This window comes from Mustela nigripes, chromosome X (genome assembly GCF_022355385.1).
Source record: "Mustela nigripes isolate SB6536 chromosome X, MUSNIG.SB6536, whole genome shotgun sequence".
NCBI classification, from domain to species: Eukaryota; Metazoa; Chordata; class Mammalia; order Carnivora; family Mustelidae; genus Mustela; species Mustela nigripes.
The window spans coordinates 44,593,035-44,619,317 of record NC_081575.1 but is presented as its reverse complement, the minus strand read 5'-3'; the positions used below and the strand labels follow the sequence as shown (position 1 = coordinate 44,619,317).

The following is a 26,283-nucleotide window of genomic DNA, read 5'->3' as shown; positions in this document are numbered from 1 at the left end:
GGTAGCATTGATTGAGGAAAGGGAGTTACCTTGAAGTTTACGTCCATATGAATATTAGAAAATAAAAATAAAAAGGAATAAACTAGACTAAACTAAACTAAAATTTAAAAAAAATTTAAAAATAGAGAAGGAAAAGAAGAACACAGGTGTATGTATAAAAAATTTCAGGTTAGAAGGTTATTATGGAATTTGATGTACTGGACATCTCACTGTGATGGTTAATAGGTTAAAAAATTATCTATATAAAAAAATGAACCAGAATATTGGGAATGAGTTAAAAATAAAAGTTGTATCTATGAAGTAGTGGTGCTTGTTCTCTTTTCATCTTTTATTTATTTTTCTTTCCTGTTTGATTTTCTGGGGGAGGGGCCTGCCACGTGGGTTTTCAGTCAATGATATTTCTGGAGTTAAGTCCTCTCACCCCCGAGGGGGTGGGCTCTGAGGAAACCAGTTTTTTCAGGCCTTTGCTGTCTGGAGGTTTTTATGTTTGTTCATTTGTTTTCTCTCACCTTGACAGCTTTTGATAGTTTTTCGAGGTTTAGAGGAAAGCAAACTGCACCCTAACTTCCCTCTCAGAGAGAAGCCTCATTCTGCTCCCCTGTGGGTGCTGCAGAGCCCATATAAATTCCCCCTTGGCTGCTGACAGAACAGGTTCTGAGTCGCAGTCCCTGGGGACACAGGATCTCCTGCTTTTACCCAAAACCCCCGCAGTGGCGGCTGTCTGGGCAGCTCCAGACCACCAGAGAGGTTCCAAACAGCAATCACACACTGAGATTTTTCCCCTGGCCCAGGCTGGGAGTGCCTGGTCTTTTGGGGTCTAAGACCCCCAGGCTTAGGCGCACCTCTCTTAAGGTAGGTTGTGGGGCATGCATGTCTCAGGCTCTGATAGTATGGCGCGGGTTTAAGAGCACCGGGCTGGGCTTCACACACCTCTCTCAGGGAAGAGTGTGGGGTGTGTGCATCTCAGGCTCTGATAGTATGGTGCTGCGTTCTGCAGGCTGGCAAGGGTCCCAGCCCTTCATGGGAGCCAGACCCCACTTGTTCTTGGGTGCGCTGGTGGCTCAGGGACCAAGACTTTGCTTCTCTGCTGCACTCTCTGGCTCAGTGCCAGGGGAGGGGAGGCTGTCCTGGGTCCGGGGACTTAAGCCCCTGTCACTAGCTGCCCCAATTCGCACAATTTTCCCCCACAATCCTTTGCTCTTTTTGAGTACTTTCAGCCAGTTTCCAAGTTAATGCTGGTTCCCAGAAGCAGGGCACTCTCGGATTGGGGTATTACTTTCCAATCGGTCGCCTCTGGTGGCTCCTTCCCCCTTTTGTTTATCTTCGGATATCAGTCCAACATTCCCACTCTGCTTTACCTGCCCACTTGCATCTTCTGCCCCTGTAGAGATCCAGATATGTATAATTCTGATCTCAGCCTGATTTCATGGGTGATCGGAGTTCTTTGGTAGGTAATCAGCTCACTTTAGGGTACAGGTTGAGATGGCGCCTCCTCCTACTTCCCAGCCATCTTGTCTCCCCACTTTATTTATTTATTTATTTATTTGAAAATTTCTTTTAGTGCAGCTTTTAGAAAATTGTGTATTTATTTATTTTATCTAGGTTCCATGCCCAGTATGGGGCCCAATATAGGGCTTGAACTCACACCCCTGAGATCAAGACCTAAGCTGAGATCAAGAGTCAGATGCTTAACTGACTAAACCACCCTGGTGCCCCTAGACAATTACTTATTTTATAAACCATAATTTACCAGTGTTTCTTTGCTGTTTTTTACTTACTATTTTAACATTTCAAGCAAAGGGTTCTGAAATCAGTTTCTCTTTTTGCTTTTCATAAACTTGTTCATGCTTGACTTCTCTGAGAATTCCAATGTTATTGAAAGGCAAAAGTTCAGAAAACCTCAAATACTAGAATGATTGAGTGAATCTATGTAAGATCTGCTCTATGGATCTAAACTTAGGGGCCTTACTTCACTGAGAGAATCTATAAAAAATAGAAATTTTACTTGTAATGGATCTCTGTTAATGACTGCTGTACTCTTTCCAGAGAGCAGACCTGAAGTACTTTCTGTCACAGATCTGATAGAGACAGTTAATGAAGTTTCTAAACTTAGCATTGCTCATGAAATAATGGTAAACCAAGATTTCTGTATGGAAGAGAGTATTTTACCTCCCAACAGGTATGGACTCTTCTATTTTTTTTTTTTTATTTTACTCCTCCTGTGATAAGTATATAACACAAATGACTCTTGATCAGGATTGAAGCGTTTTTATTAATACAGTTAATTTTGACTATGTCTTAAATGGTACCAACAAATAAAACAGAGGAGTGTAATTACCAGTGTAATTATTAGTTTCATGTCAAAGCAGAAAAAAATATATTTAAACAGGAATTAAACCAAAGATGATGTTGTCAGAATGTTTATTTTGGTATCCCAGTTAATAATGAAATATAGAGTTAATTTTGATCTTTTTAGACAGCCTTGGAAGAAATAGCTCACGAAAGTTATTCTTTTGTCTGCAGATCAAAGAGGTACTGGTGAAAAGAGTACCTTTCTAATAGTGGTATTGCCAACTCTTCATGAGAAAAAATTTCAGAGAACATTTCTGCCTTATAAGTAGCTTAATAAAAATTCTGGGAATTAAGATCAGAACTACATTGATAAAGAATGCCTGTCTAAAATCAGGCTTTATTCTGGTTCTTATTAATTACATTCATGTTGCAAGACATAAATAAAATTTTATGAATTAAATACTTCTTTTTTAAAATATTTTATTTATTTGACAGACAGAGCTCACAAGTAGACAGAGAGGTAGGCATAGAGAGAGGGGGTGGGGAAGCAGGCTACCCGCTGAGCAGAGAGCCCAATGTGGGGCCAATCCCAGGACACTGAGATCATGACCAAGCTGAAGGCAGAAGCCCTAACCCACTGAGCCACCCAGGCACCCCTGAATTAAATACTTCTAATAGCTTGTTAATAGTTAAATGGGTAAATTAATTTGTTGTGCCCTAATTGTATAGCATTTCTAATTTCCCACTTTAGGGGTTCTATTTCTAAAACACTTTGCTCTGTGTTTCTTTTGATCTTCACATTTCTTAGTTTTCCCTTACCTGTTGTTAATAGGTACTCATAGGTACTCATGCTGGGCACAGCTTTTCCAAAAGAGGTTTCCATCAAAAGACCAATATCCTAGCATATTCCTCACCTTTACCATCTCTGAAACTCGAGTTAATTTTTTTCCTTCTGGCTAGGGTGCAGAGAAAGTGAAACTAGGAGAGTGAAGATCTGTTAAAGTGGCTGGGGGTTGTGGTGGTGATAAGGGGTGGGTAGATGAAGCAGAAGGAATAATACTATTCAGAGCTTGATTTTTAATTGTTCTGTTATTAACAGCCTTATTCTAGTGTAACAATGCAAAAAGTATAACAAAAACAAAGTTGAAATAGAATATGGGTTTATCTATTTCATATATAGATATTGACTATTGGTTTTACCTTTGGTCTTATAAAATAACACTAATTATAGTTATAGATTCTAAGGAAAATTTTATTGTCAGATATTTGTACAACAAACTGAGTACCAACTAGGTGAAAAGAACAATCCTTAATGCTGGGAACATACAGGTGACTAGGATGCTAGCTTTACCACAAGAGACTTCTGTATCAGAGATAGTCAAACAGTAGATAGCTACTGTGCAATGATAAGTTCTCTGGCATCTAGTATATGGAATTCTGTGTGTTCAGCTGCCCAAGAAGTGTCAAGAAAGACTTTCCTCATAAGGTAACACTTTAGTTTTGGAGTATGTATGGGTGATTTTCAGGTGGTCTGGGGTGTGTGTGGGGGGATAGGTGAGGAAGGATTCTCCCAGAACTGGAACTGTCATGTCACAGGCATAGAATAGTGAAAGACATTATATATTCATTTTAAGTAGGTTGTTATTGTTGGAGCAGTGTGTTAGAAGAAGGAAGGCAATAAGGTAGAAGTGACAGAAGAAGATCCTAAAGGGTCTTAGAGACCATGCATCCTGCTGGTGATAGGGAGCCCAGAGAGGACTTCAAATGAGCATGCCAACATAACCAGATGTATATCTTAGAAAAATAATTGATTTTAGCAAGAATATGTGGCATTGCATAAGACTTTGTTGGGGAAGGAAGACCATTTAACAGGCTACTGCAATAGTTCAGGTAGGAAATGACAATAGATAGAGGTATTTTGGAAGCAAAATCTCTGGAATTTGGTGACCAAGTAGATAAAATGTTTCAGGAGAAAGCAGTTAGAAGGACTCCAGTACACAGCAATTATGTATGTATTATCTCACAAATGGGATTGGTGTGTTGGGAGATGAACTTTGACTTTTTTTGACATTTATCTTTGTAATTGTTTGTAAAAGTTTTAACAGGATCATGTACATTTTTGTATTTTTTGAGGGAAAAGGATTAAGCTTTCTGGTTCCAAACAAGGAACAGGTTTGAATGGAGATGATAAGGGGTAATCAAGGAGGAATTTTTTTTCTTAGATTTCAAAATGGAAAGAAAAAGGACATCTAGTTGAACCTATAAGTCTATGGATATAGAAACTAAGGCACACAGCACTTTACCAATGAAAGTTAACCATTCTCTCCAAAGGTAACCAGTATTCTGATTATTAACACCACAGATTATTTTGCTTGTTTTGAGGTTTTGTATATGGGAGTGTATAATATAAATTCTTTTTTTGTCTGGGAAAAAAGAAACTAAGGCACACACTTATGTTTGATGCAAAAGCAGGGCTAGAACTCAAGGGCTTAACTCCCTACCTAGTTCATGGTTCTTCCTACTGCAGGATGAGAGCTTCTCTGGAACCTTGAGATACCCTCCTGAGAGGATTTGGCTAACATCTTTGCATTTGACACTAAATTTAGTTTATTCATTCAAGAGCTAACTATAGTTCTTGGCTTGGCAATTCAGTGATCTTTCATGATACTAAATGCTATTTGGGATTTAAGAAATTATTATCCTGATTATGATCAGTTCTCTGGGTAAAGAGCAATTTGCTCATTTAAATGTTTTTTACAGTTTGGAAGGCAGGTTCATGGAGACAATGTACAATGCTTTTTGGGACCATCTGAAGGAGCAACTATTGAGTACTCCCCCTGACTTCACCTGTGCTCTTGAACTTTTAAAAGAAGTTAAGGAGGTGAGTAACAACCCTCTCATTTGTGGATGTTAAGTTCCTGAACATACCAAATCTTTGGATTGTTGATGATTACCAATATCTTAAGTTGTGTAATGCCTCCCTGAACATGGTCCATTACTTAGACCATCTAGAGAAGCTTTTTTTCTTTGCATGATATGAAGCTCAAAAGGTGGTATGTTGCTATAATGGCACAGTATGTCATTCAGTTAAAAAGATTTTCACTAATCACTAACTATGTTTTGTTTTTAAGAAGCACATAAGTGAGTAAAGGATCCCTTGCCCACAAGGGCTTTTGAGCCAAAAGGCTTATACTTTTGAGTCAAAAGGCTATTTCCAGTGACCTTTAATGGTTCCTTTACTTATTTTAATCTTTGATCTTTGAAGTAAAAATAACCTAAAAATGTCTTTATTCCTTATTAAGAGTGCTTCAATCACCTTGTGGTGGTGTGTATTTTATATATTTTATATCCTGCACTTATTTTTATCACACTTATTTTTATTCATATTTTAATATCCTTATGATCAGAATATTATATAGCACTGTTGTTATTACTGATACCAGTGAAGCCTTGAACTATAATTGGCCCCCAAACAGAAAGAGATAGTAGTCTTTTTTTAAAAGATTTTATTTATTTATTTGACAGAGAGAGAGATCACAAGCCGGCAGAGAGGCAGGCAGAGAGAGGGAGAGGGAAGCAGGCTCCCCGCTGAGCAAAGAGCCTGATGTGGAACTCAATCCCAGGACCCTGAGATCATGACTTGAGCCAAAGGCAGAGGCCCAACTCACTGAGCCACCCAGGTGCCCCAGAAATAAATAATATTTTTCTATAAGAAATTTAGAGACCTATTTTCAAGACTTCCAAAAGACATAGACTAGGATGTCTTTGTTTCAAGAAGGTTTTTTATTGGAGAGTTATTAGCTTTCTAAACAATTTGGCTCCATTGATTTTCTTCTATGGACAGATCTTGTTATCACTGCTATTACCACACCAGAACCGCTTAAGAAATGAGATTGAAGATGCTCTGGACATGGATCTCCTTAAGCAGGAAGCAGAACATGGGGCCCTGGATGTCCCTCATCTCTCTAACTACATTCTCAATTTGATGACCCTCCTATGTGCACCAGTCCGCGATGAAGCTGTGCAGAAACTAGAAAGCATGACAGATCCTGTGCAGTTACTAAAGTGAGAAACAAAATATACTGTCCCGGAAATCTGCCTTAAACAACTATGTCAGAAAGCTCCCTCCCTGATACTGTGTTATAGCTCCTGCCTTGTTTAGCTTTTCTATACTGAAGAACTGACTAATACCTTTTTTAAAAGATTTTATTTATTTGACACAGAGAGATCACAAGTAGGCAGGGAGGCAGGCAGAGAGAGGGAGAATCAGGCTCCCTGCTGAGCAGAGAGCCCGATGCGGAACTCAATCCTAGGACCCTGAGATCATGACCTGAGCCGAAGGCAGAGGCTTAACCCACTGAGCCACCCAGGCACCCCTGACTAATACCTTTTATTTTGCTCCCTAGACTATTGGCTTTTATTTTCCAAGGACAGACTCTCAAGGCCTTTTTGGTGATCTTCAGATCATTTGTACCTTTTTTAAGAAGTGATGCTAAGAGAGAGTTCTTTCTTCCAGAGATTTCAAATAGCCTTTTCCCAAATGTTTTCTTATGTATCTTAACTTAAAGCCCATGAGGGGACATCAATGAAGATTATCCTTGTTTCACAGCTGGGAGAATCAAGACCCAGAAAGGTAAATAGTATGTCCAATTAGATAGAAATTTAATTATCATCATTCCAACTCCTTACAGTTGGTTTTTAGGACTTTGGTCATTTTCCTTCCACTGAATACTCATTCTGAGAAGATAGTGGCAATATTGGAAAGAGTTCTACACTGCTAACTAAAAGGACAGAAGACATATTTGTCCTTAGCCCTGACAACAATGCACTCTGTGGCCATTGTCCCCTAACCACAGTGTTCTTATTTGTAAATTGAAGTTGGGTTATTGTTTTTAAGGTCCATTTTAATTCTAAAATGCTGGGATTTTAGGAAATCTTGCTTGAGTTCTATCTCTCCACAATAGATTTCCTTTCATAGTGTAAATATTTTATTTCTCCTTATGACAGGGGTATCTTCCATGTTCTGGGCCTGATGAAAATGGACATGGTGAACTATACTATCCAGAGCCTTCGACCCTACCTGCAGGAACATTCTGTCCAGTATGAACAAGCTAAATTTCAGGAACTCCTTGATAAGCAGCCTGGTATGTTTAAAATTTAAGTGTGGTAGAGGGAGATTTCACCTTGGGTTTGCCTTCTTACAATGATAAAATATATTTTTTAATTTTCCTTTATTATGTTATGCTAGTCACCATACAGTATATCATTAGTTTTTTTTTAATTTTTAATTTTTTCAATGTAACAGTATTCATAATTTTTGCACCACATGCAAATCCGTGCCCTTTCCAATACCCACCACCTGGATCCCCCAACCTCCCACCCCCCGCCCCTTCAAAACCCTCAGATTGTTTTTCAGAGACCATAGTATCTCATGGTTTACCTCCCCTTCCAATTTCTCTCAACTCCCTTCTCCTCTCCATCTCCCCTTGTCCTCCATGCTATTTGTTATGCTCCACAAATAAGTGAAACCATATGATCATTGACTTTCTCTGCTTGACTTATTTCACTCAGCATAATCTCTTCCAATCCTGTCCATGTTGCTACAAAAGCTGGGTATTCATCCTTTCTGATGGAGGCACACTACTCCATAGTGTATATGGACCACATCTTCCTTATCCATTCGTCCATTGAAGGGCATCTTGGTTCTTTCCATAGTTTGGCAACCGTGGCCATTGCTGCTATAAACATTGGGATACAGAAGGCCATACACATGTACCATTAGTTTTTGTTTTCACTACTTATGTACCATTTCACTACATATGTACCATTAGTTTTTGATGTAGTGTTCCATGATTCATGGTTTGTGTATAACACCCAGTGCTCCATACAATATGTGCCATCCTTAATACCCATAACCAGGCTAAACAATCCTCCCATACCCTTTAAAACCATCAGTTTGTTTCCTGGAGTCTATAGTCTTTCATGGCTCATCTCCCCCTCTGATTCACCCCCTCATCATTTTTCCCTTCCTTCTCCTAATGTCCACCATGCTATTCCTTATGTTCCACAAATAAGTGAAATCATATGATAATTGACTTTCCCTGCTTGACTTATTTCACTTAGCATAATCTCCTCCAGTTCCGTCCATGTTGATGCAGAAGTTGGGTATTCATCCTTTCTGATGGCTAAGTAATATTCCATGTGTATATGGGCCTTTCCTTTATCCATTTGTCTGTTGAAGCACATCTCAGCTCTTTCCACAGTTTGGCTATTGTGGACATTGCCGCTATGAACACTGGGGTGCATGTGGCCCTTATTTCCACTGCATCTGTATCTTTGGGGTAAATGCCCAGTAGTGCAATTGCTGGGTCATAGGGTAGCTCTAATGTAAACTTTTTGAGGAACCTCCACACTGTTTTCTGAAGTGTCTGTATCAACTTGCATTCCCACCAACAGTGTAAGAGTGTTCCCCTTTCTCCACAACAGCTCCAACATTTGTTTTTTCTTGCCTTGTTAATTTTTGTCATTCTAACTGGTGTAAGGTAGTATCTTAGTGTTGTTTTGATTTGAATTTCCCTAATGGCTAATGATGATGAACACATTTTTTCATGTGTCTGTTAGATATTTCTATGTCTTCTTTGCAGAAATGTCTGCTCAAGTCTTCTTTCCATTTTTTGAATTGATTATTTGTTTTTTGGGTGTTGAATTTGAGAAGTTCTTTATAGATCTTGGATATCAGCCCTTTGTCTGTAGTATCACTTGCAAATATCTTCTCCCATTCTGCTGGTTGCCTCTTTGTTTTGTTGACTGTTTCCTTTGTTGTGCAGAAGCTTTTCATCTTGATAAAGCCCCAAACGTTTATTTTCACTTTTGTTTCCTTTGCCTCTGGAGACCTGTCTTGAAAGAAGTTTCTGTGGCTGGTGTTGAGGAGGTTCCTGCCTATGTTCTCCTCTAGGATTTTGAAGGATTCCTGTTTCACACTGCAGTTTTTTAGCCATTTTGAGTTTATCTTTGTATACAGTATAAGGGAATGGTCGAGTTTCATTCTACTGTATATAGTTGTCCTATTTTCCCAGCACCATTTATGCAAGAAACTGTCTTTTTTCCATTGGATATTTTTTTTACTGCTTTGTCAAAGATTGTTTGACCATAGAGTTGAGGGTCCATATCTGAGCTCTCCATTCTGTTCCACTGGTCTATGTGTCAGTTTTTGTGCCAGTACCACACTGTCTTGGTGATCACAGCTTTGTAATATAGCTTGAAATCAGGCAATGTGATACCTCCTGGGTTTTTTTTTTTTTCATTTCCAACATTTCCTTAGTGATTGGGGTCTTTTCCAGTTCCATATAACTTTTAGGATTATTTGTTCCAGCACTTTGAAAAATGTCAATGATACTTTGATTGGGATGGCATTTAAAGTGCAGATTGCTCTGGGAAGCATAAACATTTTAACAATGTTTATCCTTCCAATCCATGAGCATGAAATGTTTTTCCATCTTTTGTGTCTTCTTCAATTTCTTTCATGAGTGTTTTGTAGTTCCTTGAGTATAGATTCTTTATCTCTTTGGTTGGGTTTATTCTAAGGTATCTTATGGGTCTTGGAGCTATTGTAAATGGAATAGATTCTCTAATTTCCCTTTCTATAGGTACATTGTTTGTGTATAAGAAAGCAACTGACTTCTGTGCATTTATTTTGTATCCTCCCACATTACTGAGTTGCTGTATGAGTTCTAGTAATTTGGGGATGGAGCCTTTTGGGTTTTCCACATAAAGTATCATGTCATCTGCAAAGAGAGAGAGTTTGACTTCTTCTTTGCCAATTTGAATACATTTTATTTCTTTCTCTTGTCTGATTGTTGTTGCTAGGACTTCTAGTACTATGTTAAATAATAGTGATGAAAGTGGGCATACCTGTTGTGTTCCTAATCCCAATGGAAAGGCTCACAGCTTTTCCCCACTGAGATTGATATTCACTGTTGGTTTTCCATAGATGGATTTTATGAAGTTGGGGAATGTTGCCTCTATCCCTATACCCTGAAGAGCTTAATTACAAAAAGATGCTGCATTTTGTCAAATGCTTTGTCTGCAACAATTGAGAGGACCATGTGGTTCTTCTCTCTTCTCTTACTTATGTGTTCCATCACATTGATTGTTTTGCCAATGTCAAACCATCCTTGCATCCCAGGGATAAATGCCACCTGGTTGTGGTGGATAATCCTTTTAGTGTGCTGTTGGATCCTATTAGCTAGGATCTTGTTGAGAATCTTGGCATCCATATTCATCAGGGATATTGGTCTGAAATTCTCCTCTTTGATAGGGTCTTTGCTGATTTGGGGATGGACGTAAAGCTGGCCTCATAGAAAGAGTCTGGAAGTTTTCCTTCCATTTCCATTTTTTGAAACAGCTTCAGGAGAAGAGGTATTATTTTTTCTTTGAATGTTTGGTAGAGTTCTTCAGGGACTCCAACAGGCCCTGGACTCTTGTTTTTTGGGAGGTGTTTGATCACTGCTTCAATATCATCACTAGTTATTGATCTATTCAGGTTTTCCATTTTTTCCCATTTCAGTCTTCATAGTTTATAAGTTTCTCAGAATGCATCAATTTCTTCCAGGTTGGTTAATTTATTGTTGTATAGCTATTAATAATAATTTCTGATAATTGTACTTATTTCCTTCATATTAGTTGTGATCTCTCCCTTTTCATTGATAATTTTATTAATTTGGGTCCTTTCTCTTTTATTTTGGATAAGCCTGGCCAGTGGTTTATTGATCTTATTAATTCTTTCAAAGAACAAGGTTCTAGTTCCATTAATGAGTCCTACTGTTATTTCTGGTTTCTAATTCATTGATCTCTGCTTTAACCTTAATTATTTCCATTCTTGTCTGTGGATTAGGTTTAATTTGTTGTTGATTCTCCAGATCTTTAAGATGTAAAGATAGCTTATGCATTTGGGATTTTTCTTTTTTTTCTTGAATGAAGCTTCAATGGCTATGTATTTCCCCCTTAGGACCGCCTTTGCCATATACCATATATTTTGGATTGATGCGTCTTTGTTCTCATTGGTTTCCATGAATTGTTTAAGTTTGCCTTTGATTTCCTGGTTGACCCAAAATTCTTCAGCACAATGGTTCTTCAGATTCCAAGTATTTGAATTCCTTCCAAACTTCTTCTTGTGGTTGAGTTCCAGTTTCAAAACATTGTAGTCTGAGAATATGCAGGGAATAATCTCAACTTTTTGGTATTGGTCGAGCCCTGATTTGTGATCCAGTATGCAGTCTATTCTGAATAACGTTCCATGCATGCTTGAGAAGAATGAGTATTCTGTTGTTTTAGGCTGGAATGTTCTGTATATATCTATGAGGTCCACTGGGTCCAGTGTGTCATTCAAAGCTCTTGTTTCTTTTTTTATTTTCTGCTTAGAATACCTGTGTATTGCTGAGAGTGGAGTGTTGAGGTCTCCTACTGTTAATGTGTTCTTATCAATTGGTCTCTTTATTTTGGTTAACAGCTGGCTTATGTAGTTGGTTGCTTCATGTTGGGGGAATAGATATTTCCAATTCTTAGTTCTTCTTGTTGGGTAGACCCTTTAAGAACTATGTAGTGTCCTTCTGTATCACTAATTAGTCTTTAGCTTAAAATCTAATTTGTCTGATATGAGAATCGCTACTCCAGCTTTCTTTTGAAGTCTGTTGGTATGAAAGATGGTTATCCATCCCTTCACTTTCAGCCTGGGTGCATCTTTAGGTTCAAAATGAGTCTCTTGTAGACAGCATGTGGATGGATCCTGTCTTTTTATCCAACTCTAACCCTGTGTCATTTTATGGGAACGTTTAGGCCATTCATGTTGAGAGTGATTATTAAAAGATATGATTTTATTGTCATCATGTTGCCTGTGCAGTCCTTTTCTCTATAGATTGTATTTGTTTATTTCTGTTCTATATCACTATTGGTATCTTTCTCCTTTTATAGAACCCCCTTAATATTTCTTGCAGGGCTGTCTTAGTGGTCACATATTATTTCAGTCTCTGCTTGTCCTGGGAACTCCTTATCTCCCCATCCATTCTGAATGACAGCCTTGCTGGATAAAGAATTCTTGGCTCCATATTCTTCTCATTTAGTATCCTGGATATGTCTTGCCAGGCCTTTCTGGTTTACTAGGTCTCTGAAGACAGGTCTGACATTATTCTGACATTCCTCCCTCTGTACGTAAGGAATCTTTCCCCCCTAACTGCCCTTAAAATGGTTTCCTTGGTTCTAAGATTTGTGAGTTTTACTATTACATACCTGGATGTCAATCTTATCTCCTTGATCTTAGGTGTGTTCTCTCTGCCTCTAGGACACAAATGCTTGTTTCATTCCCCAGATTAGGGAGGTTCTCAGCTATGATTTGCTCAAATATATCTTCTAGTCTTCTCCCTTTCTCCACAACCTCAGGGATCCCAATAATTCCAACATTGGAATGCTTCATGACGTCATTTATTTCTCTAATTCTGTTTTCATGGATTTTGAACTGTTTGCTCCAGGCCTCCTCCTGCTTCTTTTCTATCAGTTTGTCTTCCAGATCACTAATTCATTCTTCTGCCTCATTTACCCTGACTGCTAGAGTATCTAGATTAGATTGTATCTCATTGATAGCATTTTTAAGTTCTGCCAGATCCACTCTCATTACTGCCCTTAGCAAATCTATGTTACCATTAATAGTTTTCTCCAGACTGACTATTGCCTTCATAACTGCTACCCTGAAGTCTGTTTCTGACATCTTGCTTAGATCCATATCCATTAAATCTGTAGGAGAGACCATTGTCTCTGGGTCTTTTCTTTGTTGGGAGTTCCTCCTCCTAGTCATTCTGTTGAGTTGTATTTGAGGGGTATACAACCAAAAATATCAACCACAATCCAGGCAAGGTGCACCCTGGGAAGGTTTGGAGCAATTGGAAGTCACCACCAAAAAGAAAAGAAAAGCCAAGAAGAGACCTAAGAGTAAGCTTTATAAAGTACAAAATCAAAAACAAAAAGACTGACAAAACAAACAAGCAAAAAACAAAACAAAACAAAGAAACCCAAAATAAAAATGGGGGTTGACAGGAAGGTGGCTATAATCCCTGATGTGGGCCAAGAAGGGTATTTCAATTCTTCCTGGGTGAATTTTGTTCTCTTTGTTAGAGAACTGTACTTCTCAGAGATACAGGGAAACTAAAACTGATATGTGTATGTGTGCATGTATATGTGTATGCATATATATATATATATATATATAGAGAGAGAGAGAGAGAGAGAGAGAGTAGGAAAAAGGAGTACATTGAAGCTAATGTCTGTATATATATAAAAAGAAAAAAAGTACATGTATGAAAAAGTTCAAGTTAAAAAGTTACTATGGAATATGTTATATTAAACATCTAGTTGAAAGGATAAATAGGTTAAAAAAACATGAACCATGAGAAAGAATTAAAAAAGAGAGAAAAGTTGTATTTAAGGAATAGACAGGCTGTGAGGCAAAACAATGAGGTTAATATACTGTTTTCCCTTAGTGTTGGTGCTTTACAGTTTTATGAGGACCCTGTGGTTGTTGTCCTCTTGTTCTTTCAGCTTGTCTCCTGGGGGGAGGGGGCTGCCACATTGCTTTTCAGTTAACCCTGCTTTGGCTGAGTTGCCCTGCCCCTTACCAAGGGGCTGGGCTCCATGGAAAACAGTTTTCCAGGCTTTTGTTCTCTGGAAGCTTTTGTCCTCTGGTGGCTTTTCTCACTTTTGCCTTTTCAGAGGGTCAGAGCAAAATAAACTGTCCGAACCTGGACCAGTGACTCAGAGGGAAGCCACAGTCTGCTCCTCCCTGAATCCTTCAGAACACACAGACACCCCTCTGCAAATGCCATTGAATACTGCAGCCTCCCACAGGTGATGTGCCCATAGCGACCCTCTCAGTGGTCAACGAAGGCCCCAGCTTATCTCTATACCCCAGTGCCACCAAAACTGGGAGAGATCCCAGTGAAGTCAACCCGTGCCCCAGCCATTGCCATTCCTGGAACCATGGGCTCCAGTCCAAGCCAGGTCCTCTTGGTGGTAGCAGCAGGAGCTGCCAGTCCCAGAGACTGCTGACTCAAGTCTGCACCAGCTGGCAGGTGGCTGCTGCAGTGGATCCTTGGGCTGTGGGCTTAGGTCTGTGCCTGGAGCTACCTGGTCCCAATGTCTGCTCCTTAAGCCCCCTTGTTCTTTTTGAGTGCTGTTATCAGTCCCTTCCCATCTCACAACCACGGGTCTCCAAGCTATCACTGGTCCCCAAGTGCAGGGTGCTTTTGCACTGTGGTATTACTTTCCAGTGGCTAGCTTCTTTGGTCCCCTGCGCCTTCCTATTTAACTTATCTTGCTACCTTTTTTTCCCTATGTTTTTCTTTTACTTTCACCCCACCTCTCCCTGTCTATGGTTACATTGACAGATTCCATTCCTCTCCCCAGTAGTTTAGAAAGCCTACTCTTCCACAAGCTACAAGGATTAACACTAATTTTAACACATCCTTTAACTTTACCAACATCTAAGTAGTATCTGTAACCTTCCTTTCCCCTACTCCCCACATATTCTGTTCACAGTCCATCCTTCTGGGTAGAGATGTGGCATTTTAATTTCATTTTCCTTTTTTACTCTTGCTGTGGGAGGAAGGTAATATATATTGTGAATAAAAGTTTCTTTTTTTGAGTAAGAGGTAGTGAAAAATATTTCTCTAAGACAGAAGATCCTACAAAATAATATTTATTGACCAAGAGTATATCTTAAAACCATAGATTTTAGCCCTTAAATATTCTCTTTTGTGTCATAGGTCTCCTTGATTGCACCACGAAATGGCTAACCAAAGCAGCAACAGACCTCACTACATCATCTCCAAGTTCTCTTGGCTCTCCCAGCTCCTCCAGTTTGGATCGTTCACCTCCAAATTGGGCAACTAACAACTCAGAAATCCCCAATCCCACAATGGTGCTATACCAGGGTTACCTAAATCTTCTTCTCTGGGATCCTGACAATGATGATTTCCCTGAGGTAAGGATGTGTGTTAGAGCATTGCTTTTTTTGTTTTGTATTTAATGTCTCTACTAGAACCCTCCTCTCTTGACCTAGTCTTCCCTCTTTCAAAAGACTCTCCTGATGGATAGAATACGGCTACAGGAGATGGAGTCCCAGCTGCACCAGTTAACCATCCTGGCCTCAGTCTTGCTAGTAGCCAGAAGTTTCTCTGGTAATGTTTTATTCAGCTCACCTGAATTTGTGAATAAACTGAAATGCATAACCAAGGCCCTGACAAAAGAATTTAACTCCAGGTAATCTTCATAGACAGATATTTTTTTAGAGTTGAAAATAATATATGGTTTTTGGGACATAGGCAGATAATGTAATTATTGGTTATTTGTCATCACAAAAAGGACCCTGGGAACCACCTGCAATTATTGTTGGTGCCTTTTGATAAGTCATATTGAGGCTTGGGATAGAGAAAAATAAATTCTCAAGAGCAGAGAGTGGAGGCTAGTTTACTACACAGCATTCATTATCATGTTTTCTAAAAATGAGTCATTACATATTTGAATGGGTGACACTGGGTTTGCGTATGTATATCCAGAAGTTTATCAATTGATCATTAATATTGATTTATCATCACTGCATGTAGGGTACCACAACCAAAATAAAAAGAGAAATCAGAAGTTTAGGTCTCTTAACTTATTTATAATTTAACTGATGAAATAAGAAAAACACAACTATGGAAAATCCACCAAGAAAATCTCATGGATTGCATGGAGCACTGGGTGTGGAGAAAAAAATAATGAATACTGTTATGCTGAAAATAAATAAATTAATTAAAAAAATATTTAAGGAACTAATGTATACTGAGTGGGTTCAATCATAGACCGGAACCATTTTCCAATTTATCTTGTTTCTTTTTGAAATCTAAAATAGTGCTATATTTGTGAATTTGTTGTCACCTTGAGAGTAACAATGAAGGTTTTTAATCTGTACATGGGTTCTTACTGTCTACTAGTGGTGGGGGCTTAGAGTGGACCAACCTTCTGTTAGGGGCTCTCTGGGCTTTGACCCTATGCCAGGGTTATTCTGCTTTATGTCCATTATCTAGGCCTCAAGAGACTATGGTGAGTGTGAGTGAACAACTGTCCTGGGAAATCCAGCAAGGACTCAAAGACATGGACCTTACTGCCCTGAGCAGTGAAAACACATCATCTCTTAAAGGCCAACTCCAGAATATTGCCAAGAAAGAGAACTGTGTTCGTAACATCATTGGTAAAGGTCCCATAGTAGTGATAGGGAGGGGTGTCAAGAATGTTTAGGATGAGGAGGTAGACTTAACCTTGGAAGCCAGTTACTGACAAGCATGATTATTGGGAAAGTCTTTGGGCTTTAGTTTTCTCATCTATAATATACAGGATTGAAATGGATCTCTTTCAGTTTGAAGAGTGAATGTATGGGTTTAAGGTGGACCTGCAGCTAAGATATGTACTTTGCAGGTGTGAAATACTGTCCGCCCAACCCTACCAAGTCATCCCTGGTCATTTTCTAGCTATAGTCCAAGATATATGATGGAAAACAATTTGCTTTAAAAGTTATTGTGTGGGCTTCTACTCCCCTCCAAGGAACTGATACTGACTTAGGTTGTAGGACATATTCCATGCTGTAAAGGAAGCAGTGAACTTGGTGAGCTTTCTTCTAACTTTTGCATCTTAACAGTCTGATTTGGATGTGAGGGCACTGGTTGCAATGTATGCCTTTTTTTCCCCACATATATTTTATTTATTGAGGTATATTTCATACGTGTCTTTTTTAAAAAATTGTTAATTTCAGGGGTAGAATTTAATGATTCATCAGTTGCATGTAACACTCAGTGCTCATTACATCAAGTGCCCTCTATAATGCCCATCACCCACTTACTCCATTCCCTCACCCACCTCCCCTTCAGCAACACTCAGCTTGTTCCCTATCATTGAGTCTCTTATGGTTTGCCTCCCTGTTTTTATGTTTTTTTTTTTCTACGAAATACAGTATTTATTTAGAATGAGTAAAGAAATCACATCAGAATATAACCAAGAAGGATTACAAATATAACAAAATGCAAAAGAAAAGCATATTTAAAAAATTAATTCCTTGAAACACTTCTGTAATACGTTTTCTAAATTATTTGGTAGCATAATCTTATGAAAGTTTTTGATTATTTTCTCTTATAGAGTAAATAGAAAGTTAATTTCAATCTTCCTTAAAGGAAGTTTCATGGATTTTTATTTTTCTAGCATTGCCAAATACATTCTTGACTGAATAAAAAGTGTAGTGTGATTAGGCTATAAGGAGAAAAAAATCTTTTTTTTTTCCAGTTTAGTGGTATGCATATTTTATTTTATTTTTTTATTTTGTTTTTTTAAAATTAAATTTATTTATTTTCAGCATAATAGTATTCATTATTTTTTCACCACACCCAGTGATCCATGCAATCCGTGCCCTCTATAATACCCACCACCCGGTACCCCAACCTCCTACCCCCCCACCACTTCAAACCCCTTAGATTGTTTTTCAGAGTTCATAGTTTCTCATGGTTCATCTCCCCTTCCAATTTCTCTCAACTCCCTTCTCCTCTCCATCTCCCTATGTCCTCCATGTTATTTGTAATGTATGCTCTTTTAACATCAGGTACAATATCTGAGATCCTCTTGTTAGGTCAGTGCATACCAGGAGCTCACTTAAAACCACACAATCTTATAAACATCCAGAAATTTGATAGCTGAATATCTTTTGATCATGCAATGGTTTTGTGAGCTTGATAGCAACCCCTTCTCCAAAATGAAGCAAACAAATCTTATTTATACAGTATATCCAAATGAATGGGTAGGTCAGTGAATATCTTAGTTAACTTTCATGAGCAGAGAGCACAAGAGCATTGTGAATGTCTCCTGAAACCTCTTTGATCTCCCCCCTTTTCCTTGCTCACAGATCAGCGAATCCTTTTGTTTCTCAAATGTTGTTTGGTTCATGGCATGCAGGAGTCTCTGCGAGACTTCCCTGGAGGCCTTAGTCTCATTGAAGGAGAACTGGCTGAACTAGGCTGGAAGTTTTTCAATTTGATGCATCACAATCAACAGGTATTTAGCCCCTACTATGCTGGAATCCTAAGAAATATCATCTCTCCAGCCCAGGCACAAGAAACAGAAATGGAGTCTGTCTGATAATGCTGTACCCAAGCTATGGCAACAGGGACCCAGGAGAGAGGGCTAAGCATGTTCCTGGGATGACATCACCTGTAGCGAGGAGAGCAGCTAGACCTCTTCCTCACTACATCCAGGAGACAGAGATGAAGGGTTCAAGAAAGTAACACCGACTGGTTCAACCTCCTTTATTAATAAACTTCCAAGCTGCAAGAAAACATCATTTCCTTTTGTGCTGCAACTGAATCTAGATTCTGTATTCTTATATTCTAATTATCTGATAAGGCAGCAGACCCTCAGTTTTCCTTTTACTGACTGATAATTCTTCAGTATGCTGATGGTTGAGCAATCATCAGGGCACCAGGTGCTGACATTATTTTCCATAATAGAAAATAATTTCCTTGAGGGCTATGAAAACTCTTTGTGGACTGGAATTATCTAGAGTATGAATATATAGGCTCAGAAAATCAGAAATTTACTGAGCTACAGAACAAGAGAAGGCATAGAACCCCATTTCCAGTTCAAATTTCCCTATCATTTTAAATGATGTAGCAATAGTAAGAGCCCTCATTTCCTGTACTGGAGTGTGGCATGAAGCAGTATGAAAACTGAGGACTAGATGTAAGTTGATATTGTCTGCTAACAAGCATTCAGTTGAGGACAGTTCTCAGCCTCTACAGGACTTATGTATCTCAACTGATCCTGAGGGTGAGGTTTGGAGTCTCCTATAGTAACACCAAATCTAAGCATTTGGTCAGTGACTGACTTGCCTCAGGTTCATCTCTGGAACTTCTCTACAGCTTATTTTATTTCTTATTTCCACATCTCTAGGCTTAGGACACCCCATTATTCTTGACAGAGGTGGTGTGGGTATTCAAGTGTGGAAGCAGTCACCACACTTCTCATTTGCAGCCTGGAACTCTAACTACAAGGCTATGATTATCATCTCAGCTGGAATCACACATGACAATTGTTCTAGGTCCACAAGGACATGGGCTTGTTTTCTGAGATTATAGAGATTCATCCTATCATTCTTAGGCCAACTGCAACAGACCAACAGCAATCTAGGAGATTAAGGAAAAAATTCACTTTGGATTTTGACTTGTTTGGAATGGACAGGGAAAAATAAAAATTTACTTATGGGACATTATAACTGGTAATAAAAAATGCCCTCACTGTTTCATGGGATGGAAAGAACTGAGGATAATTTACTTAACTCAAAAAAACAGAATAGATGGAATGTGAGTTCCTTTAGTCCCTAGGCAATTTCTCCAGAGGTGGATTCCAGATGGGTAATACAGCTAGGTTAATGGAGTGATATTTTTACTTTGGATGGATATAGGAAACAGAGGAGCTGAGGAATGGATTATTCAGGAATTCTAATCTTGTGACTCAGTCTCAGAAAAGTGACAAATGCTGGTGAGTGTGGTATATGTAATGCCAGGTAGTGAACTTTGTCTAGTTGGATTTTCAAATTTGATTTACCAATATTTATACAATTTTAAAAAATCTTAATTTGGGGGCACCTGGGTGGCTCAGTTGGTTTAGCATCTGACTTTGGCTCAGGTCATGATCTCAGGGTCCTGGGATCCACTCTCCCAACCCATGTGTTATGCTCCCTGCTCAACAAGGTGTCTGCTTGTCCCTCCTCCCTCCTCTCCCCTTGCTCAAGCTCTCATAAATAAATAAAATATTTTTAAAAATCTTTATCTTGGAAACCTGATTATCTTAGAAAAATGTTCTCTGAAAGGATCTTTATAGAGATGGGTAGGTACTTGGTGGATATAGACATTAGACTGAAATGAAGCTTCGTTTTATGCTTTCTAATTCCAATTCCAGAAAACTAATTTTTTAGAGGTTCTGTTTTCGATGTACACATGGAGGAGAAAGGAACCTTAATACTAAACAAGATAAGATATTTCCATTCAATCCTTCTCACTGTTTATATATATATATATACATATATATAAATATATATAGTAGTACATGCACATTCTTAAAAAAAGACATGGTGAAAAGTCAATTTCTCTCCCACCCCTGTGTCTCATTCCTCCTAGCTAAAGGAAATCAAGACTTCTTGTGTCTTCTTCCAGAAAAATTCTATGCAAATGCAAGTACATATTATAATAACATGTAACATTTATGAGCACCTAAGTGCCAGGGGCTCTTCTGACCTCTCTACATACACAGTTTATTCCTTTACAGTTTGTCTCCAGCTTATTTTTCTAGTACTCGTGCAGTGTAACACAAGAGATTCTAATTAGGAGTTAGAACTTGTTTTGTTTTTGTTTGTTTGTTTGTCTGCTCTGACTGAATGAATAAGAGAAAATCTTTTAAATTTTCTGGGCTTTTGCTTTTGCTTCATCTATAAAGTTGTGTATTGGACTAAATCAGTGATTGTATTATTTAATCCTACATGGTCATTAAAAAATTAAAAAAAATATTTCCAGAAGGCCATGAATAAAATAAAAAGTAGGCACCTTGAATAGAAGCAGAGCTGGAAAAAAAAGTAGTTTTGAGGATTGTTTGAAAACCACTGCACTAGATGATCTCTAAAGGTTCTGATATTTTTTGTGGCTGCTAACAAATTACCACAAACTCAGACATTCTTTCCTGCTTTGTCAAAGATTTTTTTTAATATAATTTTTTATTTTTTATAAACATATATTTTTATCCCCAGGGGTACAGGTCTGTGAATCACCAGGTTTACACACTTCACAGCACTCACCAAAACACATACCCTCCCCAATGTCCATAATACCACCCCCTTCTCCCAAACCCCCTCCCCCCAGCAACCCTCAGTTTATTTTGTGAGATTAAGAGTCACTATTTGATCATAGAGTTGAGGGTCCATTTTTGGAGTCTCTTCTGTTCCACTGATCTATGTGTTTTTGTGCCAATATCACACTGTCTTGATAATCACAGCTTTGTAATATGGCTCTAAGTCAGGCATCGTGATGTCCCCAGCTTTGGTTTTCTTTTTCAACATTCCCCTGGCGATTTGGGGCTTTTCTGTTTCCATAAAAATTTTAGGATTGTTTGTTCCAGCTCTGTGAAAAATGTGGATGATATTTTTATAAGAATGGTACTGAAAGTGTAGATTTCTCCAGATGTTTTCACAGTGTTTATTCTTCCAATCCATGCACATGAATTATTTTTCCATCAATTTGTGTCTTTCTCAATTTCTTTTGTAAGTGAAAAAGGGAAAAGCTCTCAGTTTTCCTCATTTAGAATGATATTAACTGTGGGCTTTTCATAGATAGATTTTATGATACTGAGGTATGTTTCTTTTATCCCTAAACTTTGAAGAGTTTTAATCAAGAAAGGTTGCTGTATTTTGTCAAATGTTTTTTTTTTTTTTTTAATGCATCAATAGAGAGGATCTTGTTTCTTGTCTCTTCTTTTGTTAATGTAATCCATCACATTGATTTGTCAATGTTGAACCACCCTGGCATCCCATGAATAAATCCCACCTGGTCATGGTGAATAATCCTTTTAATGTACTGTTGGATCCTATTGGCTATGATCTTGTTGAGTATTTTGGCATCCATGTTCATCAGGGATATTAGTCTGTAATTCTCCTTTTTGATGGGATATCTGGTTTTAAGATTAGGGAAATGCTGGCCTCATAGAACAAGTTGGAAGTTTTCCTTCCATTTCTATTTTTTTAAACAGTTTCAGTAGAATAAGTATTATTTCTTCTTTAAATGTTTCATAGAATTTCCATGGGAAGCCGTCTGGCTCTGGACTCCTGTTTTTTTGGGAGGTTTTTGATTACTGCTTCAATTTATTTGCGGGTTATTGGTTTGTTCAGATTATCTATTTCTTCCTGTTTCAGTCTTGGTAGTTTATAAGTTTCCAGGAATGCATCTATTTCTTCCTGATTGCCTAGTTTGTTGGCATGTAACTGCTGGTAATAAGTTCTAATAATTGTCTTTATTTCTTTGGTATTATTTGTATTTACTTGGTATTGGTTGTGATCTCTACCCTTTCATTCATGATTTTACTAATTTGGGTCCTATCTCTTTTCTTTTGGGTAAGTCTGGCTAGTGGTTTATCAATATTAATTTCTTTCAAAGAACAAATTTCTAGTTTCATTGATCTGTTTACTGTTTTTTGGTTTCTATTTTATTGACTTCCAATCTGATCTTTAATTCTCTTCTCCTTCTTGGTTTAGGCTTTATTTGTTGTTCTTTCTCCAGGTCCTTCAGATGTATGGTTAGCTTGTGCATTTGGGATTTTTCTAATTTTCTGAGCAAGGCTTGGATGGCTATGTACTTCCCTCTTAGGACCACTTTTTCAGTATCCCATAGGTTTTGAATCAATGTGTTTTCATTTTCATTGGTTTGCATGAATTGTTTGAATTCTTTAATTTCCTGATTGACCCTTTCTTCCTTCAGCAGAATGCTCTTTAACCTCCAAGAGTTTGTGTTTTTTCCAAATTTCTTCTTGTGATTGAGTTCCAATTTCAAAACATTGTGGTCTGAAAATAAGCAGGGGATAATCTCAGTCTTTTGGTATTAGTTGAGACCTCATTTATGACCCAGTATGTGATCTATTCCAGAGAAAGTTTCATGTGTATTTTGTTGCTTTAAGATGGAATTCTTTGCATGTATCTAGGAAGTCCATCTGGTCCAATATATCCTTCAAAGCTCTTGTTTCTTTATTGATCATCTGCTTAGATAATCTGTCTGTTGCTGTGAGTGGAGTGTTGAAGTCTCTTACTCTTTATTATTATCAATATGTTACTCTATCTTGGTCATTAATTGGTTTTATATAATTGGTCGCTCTGGTGTTGGGAGCATAGAAATTTATAATTGTTAGATCTTCTTGCTGGAAAGACCCTTTAAGTATGACATAGTGTCCCTCTACATCTCTTACTCAGTCTTTTGTTTAATATCTAGTTTATTTGATATTAGAATTTCTACCCCAGCTTTCTTTTTGAGGTACATTAGCATAGTAAATGGTTCTCCATCCCCTCACTTTTAATCTGGAGGCATGTTTAGGTTCAAAATGAGTTTCTTGTAGCCAGCATGTTGTTTGGTCCTGCTTTTTTATCCAATCTGAAACCCTGTGTCTTTTGATGGGAGCATTCAACCCACTTACTTTCAGAGTAACTATTGAAAGAAATGAATTTAGTACCATTGTATTACCTATACTGTCTCTGTTACTTTCTGGTCTATATTACTCTTGGGGTTTCTCCTCACTTACAGTATCCCCCTTAATATTTCTGGCAGGGCTGGCTTGGTGGTCATATATTCCTTTAGTTTCTGTCTGTGCTGGAAGATCTTTATCTTTCCATCCATTCTTAATGAAAGCCTACCTGGATAAAGAATTATTGGCTGCATGTTCTTCTCATTTAGTATCCTGAATATGGCTTGCCAGCCTTTCTGGCTCGCCAGGTTTCTGTGGATGTGTCTGATGTTCTTTTGATGTACCTTCCTCTATATGTAAAGAACCTCCTTTCCCTTCCAACTCTCAGGATAATTTCTTTGGATATAAGGTTTTCAAGCTTCACTATTATATGTTGGGGTGTTGATTTATTTTTATTGATTTTGGGAGGGCTTCTCTGCCTCTAGGACATGAATGCTTGTTTCCTTCCCAAGTTTCTGGAAGGTCTCAGCTATAATTTGCTCAAATATATCTTCAAACCTCTTTTCTCTTTCCATCCCCATCAGGGTTCAAAATAATTCTAACATTGGAACATTTCATGGCATCATTAAGCTCTCCAAGCCTTTTATCATGGGTTACTAGCTGCCTGTCTCTGTTTTTCTCAAGTTCCATCCTTTCTATCAGCTTATTTTCTAGATCACTTATTCTCTCTTCTGACTCATTGCCTAGCTATTAGAGTATCCCATTGAGGCCAGATCTCATTCATAGCATTTTTACATTTGGCCTGCTTAGATCTTATTTCTGCTCTTTGAGATTCTATATTGTCACTTATGCTTTCTTGAAATCTAGCCATTAACTTTACGATTGCTATCCTGAATTCTATCTCTGACATTTTACTTTTATCTATATCAATTAGCTCTGTGGCAGAGAACGCTTTCTTTTGTTTGTTTTTGTGTGAGTTCCTCACTGTCATTTTGCCCAAAGAACAATGGTGGGAGAATGAACAGAATCCAAAATATCAACCACAACCCAAGCAAAATGCACCTTAGCAAAATCTGGAGTGGTCAGAAGCCATCACAGAAAAACAAAGCCAAAATGATACACAAGAAGAAAATTTTAGAAAGGGGGGAGGGGAAGAAGGACTGTAATCTTGCAGTGTGGACAAAGCAGGGTGTTCCACTTGTTCCTCAGTGAATTTGGGTCTCTGTTTTATAATACTCTACATCTCAAAATTGCAAGAAAACTGGATAGATGCATAGATAGATAGATAGATAGATAGATAAAATTAATAGAGTGAAAAAAGACTAAAACAACACATATATATATATAAAAATGCAGATATGAAAAAAATACAACTTAAAAAGTGAAATACGTTAGTATATTAATCATCTAGTTGAAAGGAGAAAATGGTAAATAGAAAAAAAAGAGAAAAAGTGTAGGAAAAAGAAAAAAAAGGAGAATTTTATCAGAAAAACAAATGGTTGTGAGGCAACATCTGGAGCTCAATATATTATTTTCCCCTGACTTTGGAATTGTATAGTCTTATGGGGTCCATAGGTTGTCATGTATCTGTTCTTCCAGACTGTCTTCTGCGGGAGGGGTATGCAATGCTGCTTCTCAAGTATCCCTGCCTGAGTGGAGTTGTCCCACCCCCTGTCAGAGGGATGGTCTCAGTGAAAACTGGTCCTCTGTGTGGCTTTTGTTTCCTGGACACTTTCTGCACCTCTTCAGAGGATCAGAGAAAAAATGGCAGCACCCAAACCTCTGGCCCAGAGCAGAAAGATTACAGTCTTCCCTTGTTAAATAAACCTTCAGGACAAATAGTCTCCACTTCTATATATGCTGCTAACTGCATCCTCCCATGGTACACACCCACTGCAACCCTCTCAGAGGTAGTCCCAGGGGCCCATGAGTGCCACTGTCCTTTGTGATTCTAAAACTGTGAGTGGTCCTGGGCTCCTGCATGCACCCAAAGCTCATGGATCATGTGTGGGTGCTGTCCTAATATCCTTTCTAGGCCACTACTGCTCTGCAAGCTTTTGCCCATTTGTGGGAACAGGTTCTAGTTTTTTTCAAGCTGCTCAAAAAAAGAGGAATTACCGACTAGCCTGGCTCATGGTTTATGGCAACCTGAGCTGAGAGTCCCCTCCTGGGCTTGCTTACCATAACCTGCTCCCAGGCTCCACTGCTCAGGAACTGTACTGGTTCAGGTACTCCTGTTTGATCTGTGACTCCTCAGTTCCCAATACCACAATGCCATACCTAGAATTCTGCCTTTTCATTTCCAGAACCCCTTTCAGAGAGGGATGTCTGTTGCTAGAGTAGATTTCTAAGGATTCCGATTTTGTGCTCCAGTGTTATATTATTTTCCAAGAGCCAGCTTATGGAGGCTCCCTCCTTTTGTTTATCTTCTGACATCTCCCCACAGATTCATGACTCCACATGTACTACCTTCCAAAAAGCAGTTGCTTTTCTGGTTGTAGAGATCCAGATATATATTCTTACATCTCAGGCTGATTTCATGGATGTTCAAAATGGCTTGATAGATACCCAGCTAAATTCAGGGGACCAGTTGAAATGGGTTCCCCTACTCCTCCACAATCTTGGCTTCCTCCTAGAGCTGCATTCTTGGATTCCTTGAACTATGACCCATCTTTCCATCATCAAAATCAGGCACATAGCATCTTGCTTCAGTCA

At 38.4% G+C, this 26,283-nt stretch overlaps 1 protein-coding gene across 2 annotated transcripts in view; it reads left to right on the top strand.

Annotated features, from left to right (window-relative positions):
- LOC132006839 (T-complex protein 11 X-linked protein 2-like) overlaps nucleotides 1-18,495 on the top strand; it is a 40,838-nt gene extending 22,343 nt beyond the window's left edge. Inside the window, exons 2-9 of one of the 2 annotated variants that reach the window (XM_059384897.1) lie at nucleotides 2,077-2,179; nucleotides 5,053-5,173; nucleotides 6,137-6,357; nucleotides 7,300-7,436; nucleotides 15,102-15,319; nucleotides 15,416-15,597; nucleotides 16,404-16,567; nucleotides 18,263-18,495. In XM_059384897.1, coding sequence (XP_059240880.1) covers nucleotides 2,077-2,179; nucleotides 5,053-5,173; nucleotides 6,137-6,357; nucleotides 7,300-7,436; nucleotides 15,102-15,319; nucleotides 15,416-15,597; nucleotides 16,404-16,567; nucleotides 18,263-18,495 — 1,379 coding nt within the window. Of the gene's footprint in view, nucleotides 1-2,076; nucleotides 2,180-5,052; nucleotides 5,174-6,136; nucleotides 6,358-7,299; nucleotides 7,437-15,101; nucleotides 15,320-15,415; nucleotides 15,598-16,403; nucleotides 16,568-18,262 lie in introns of those variants that run through there. The other variant, XM_059384898.1, reaches the window with a different exon arrangement.
- The last annotated feature ends 7,788 nt before the right edge of the window (nucleotides 18,496-26,283 follow it).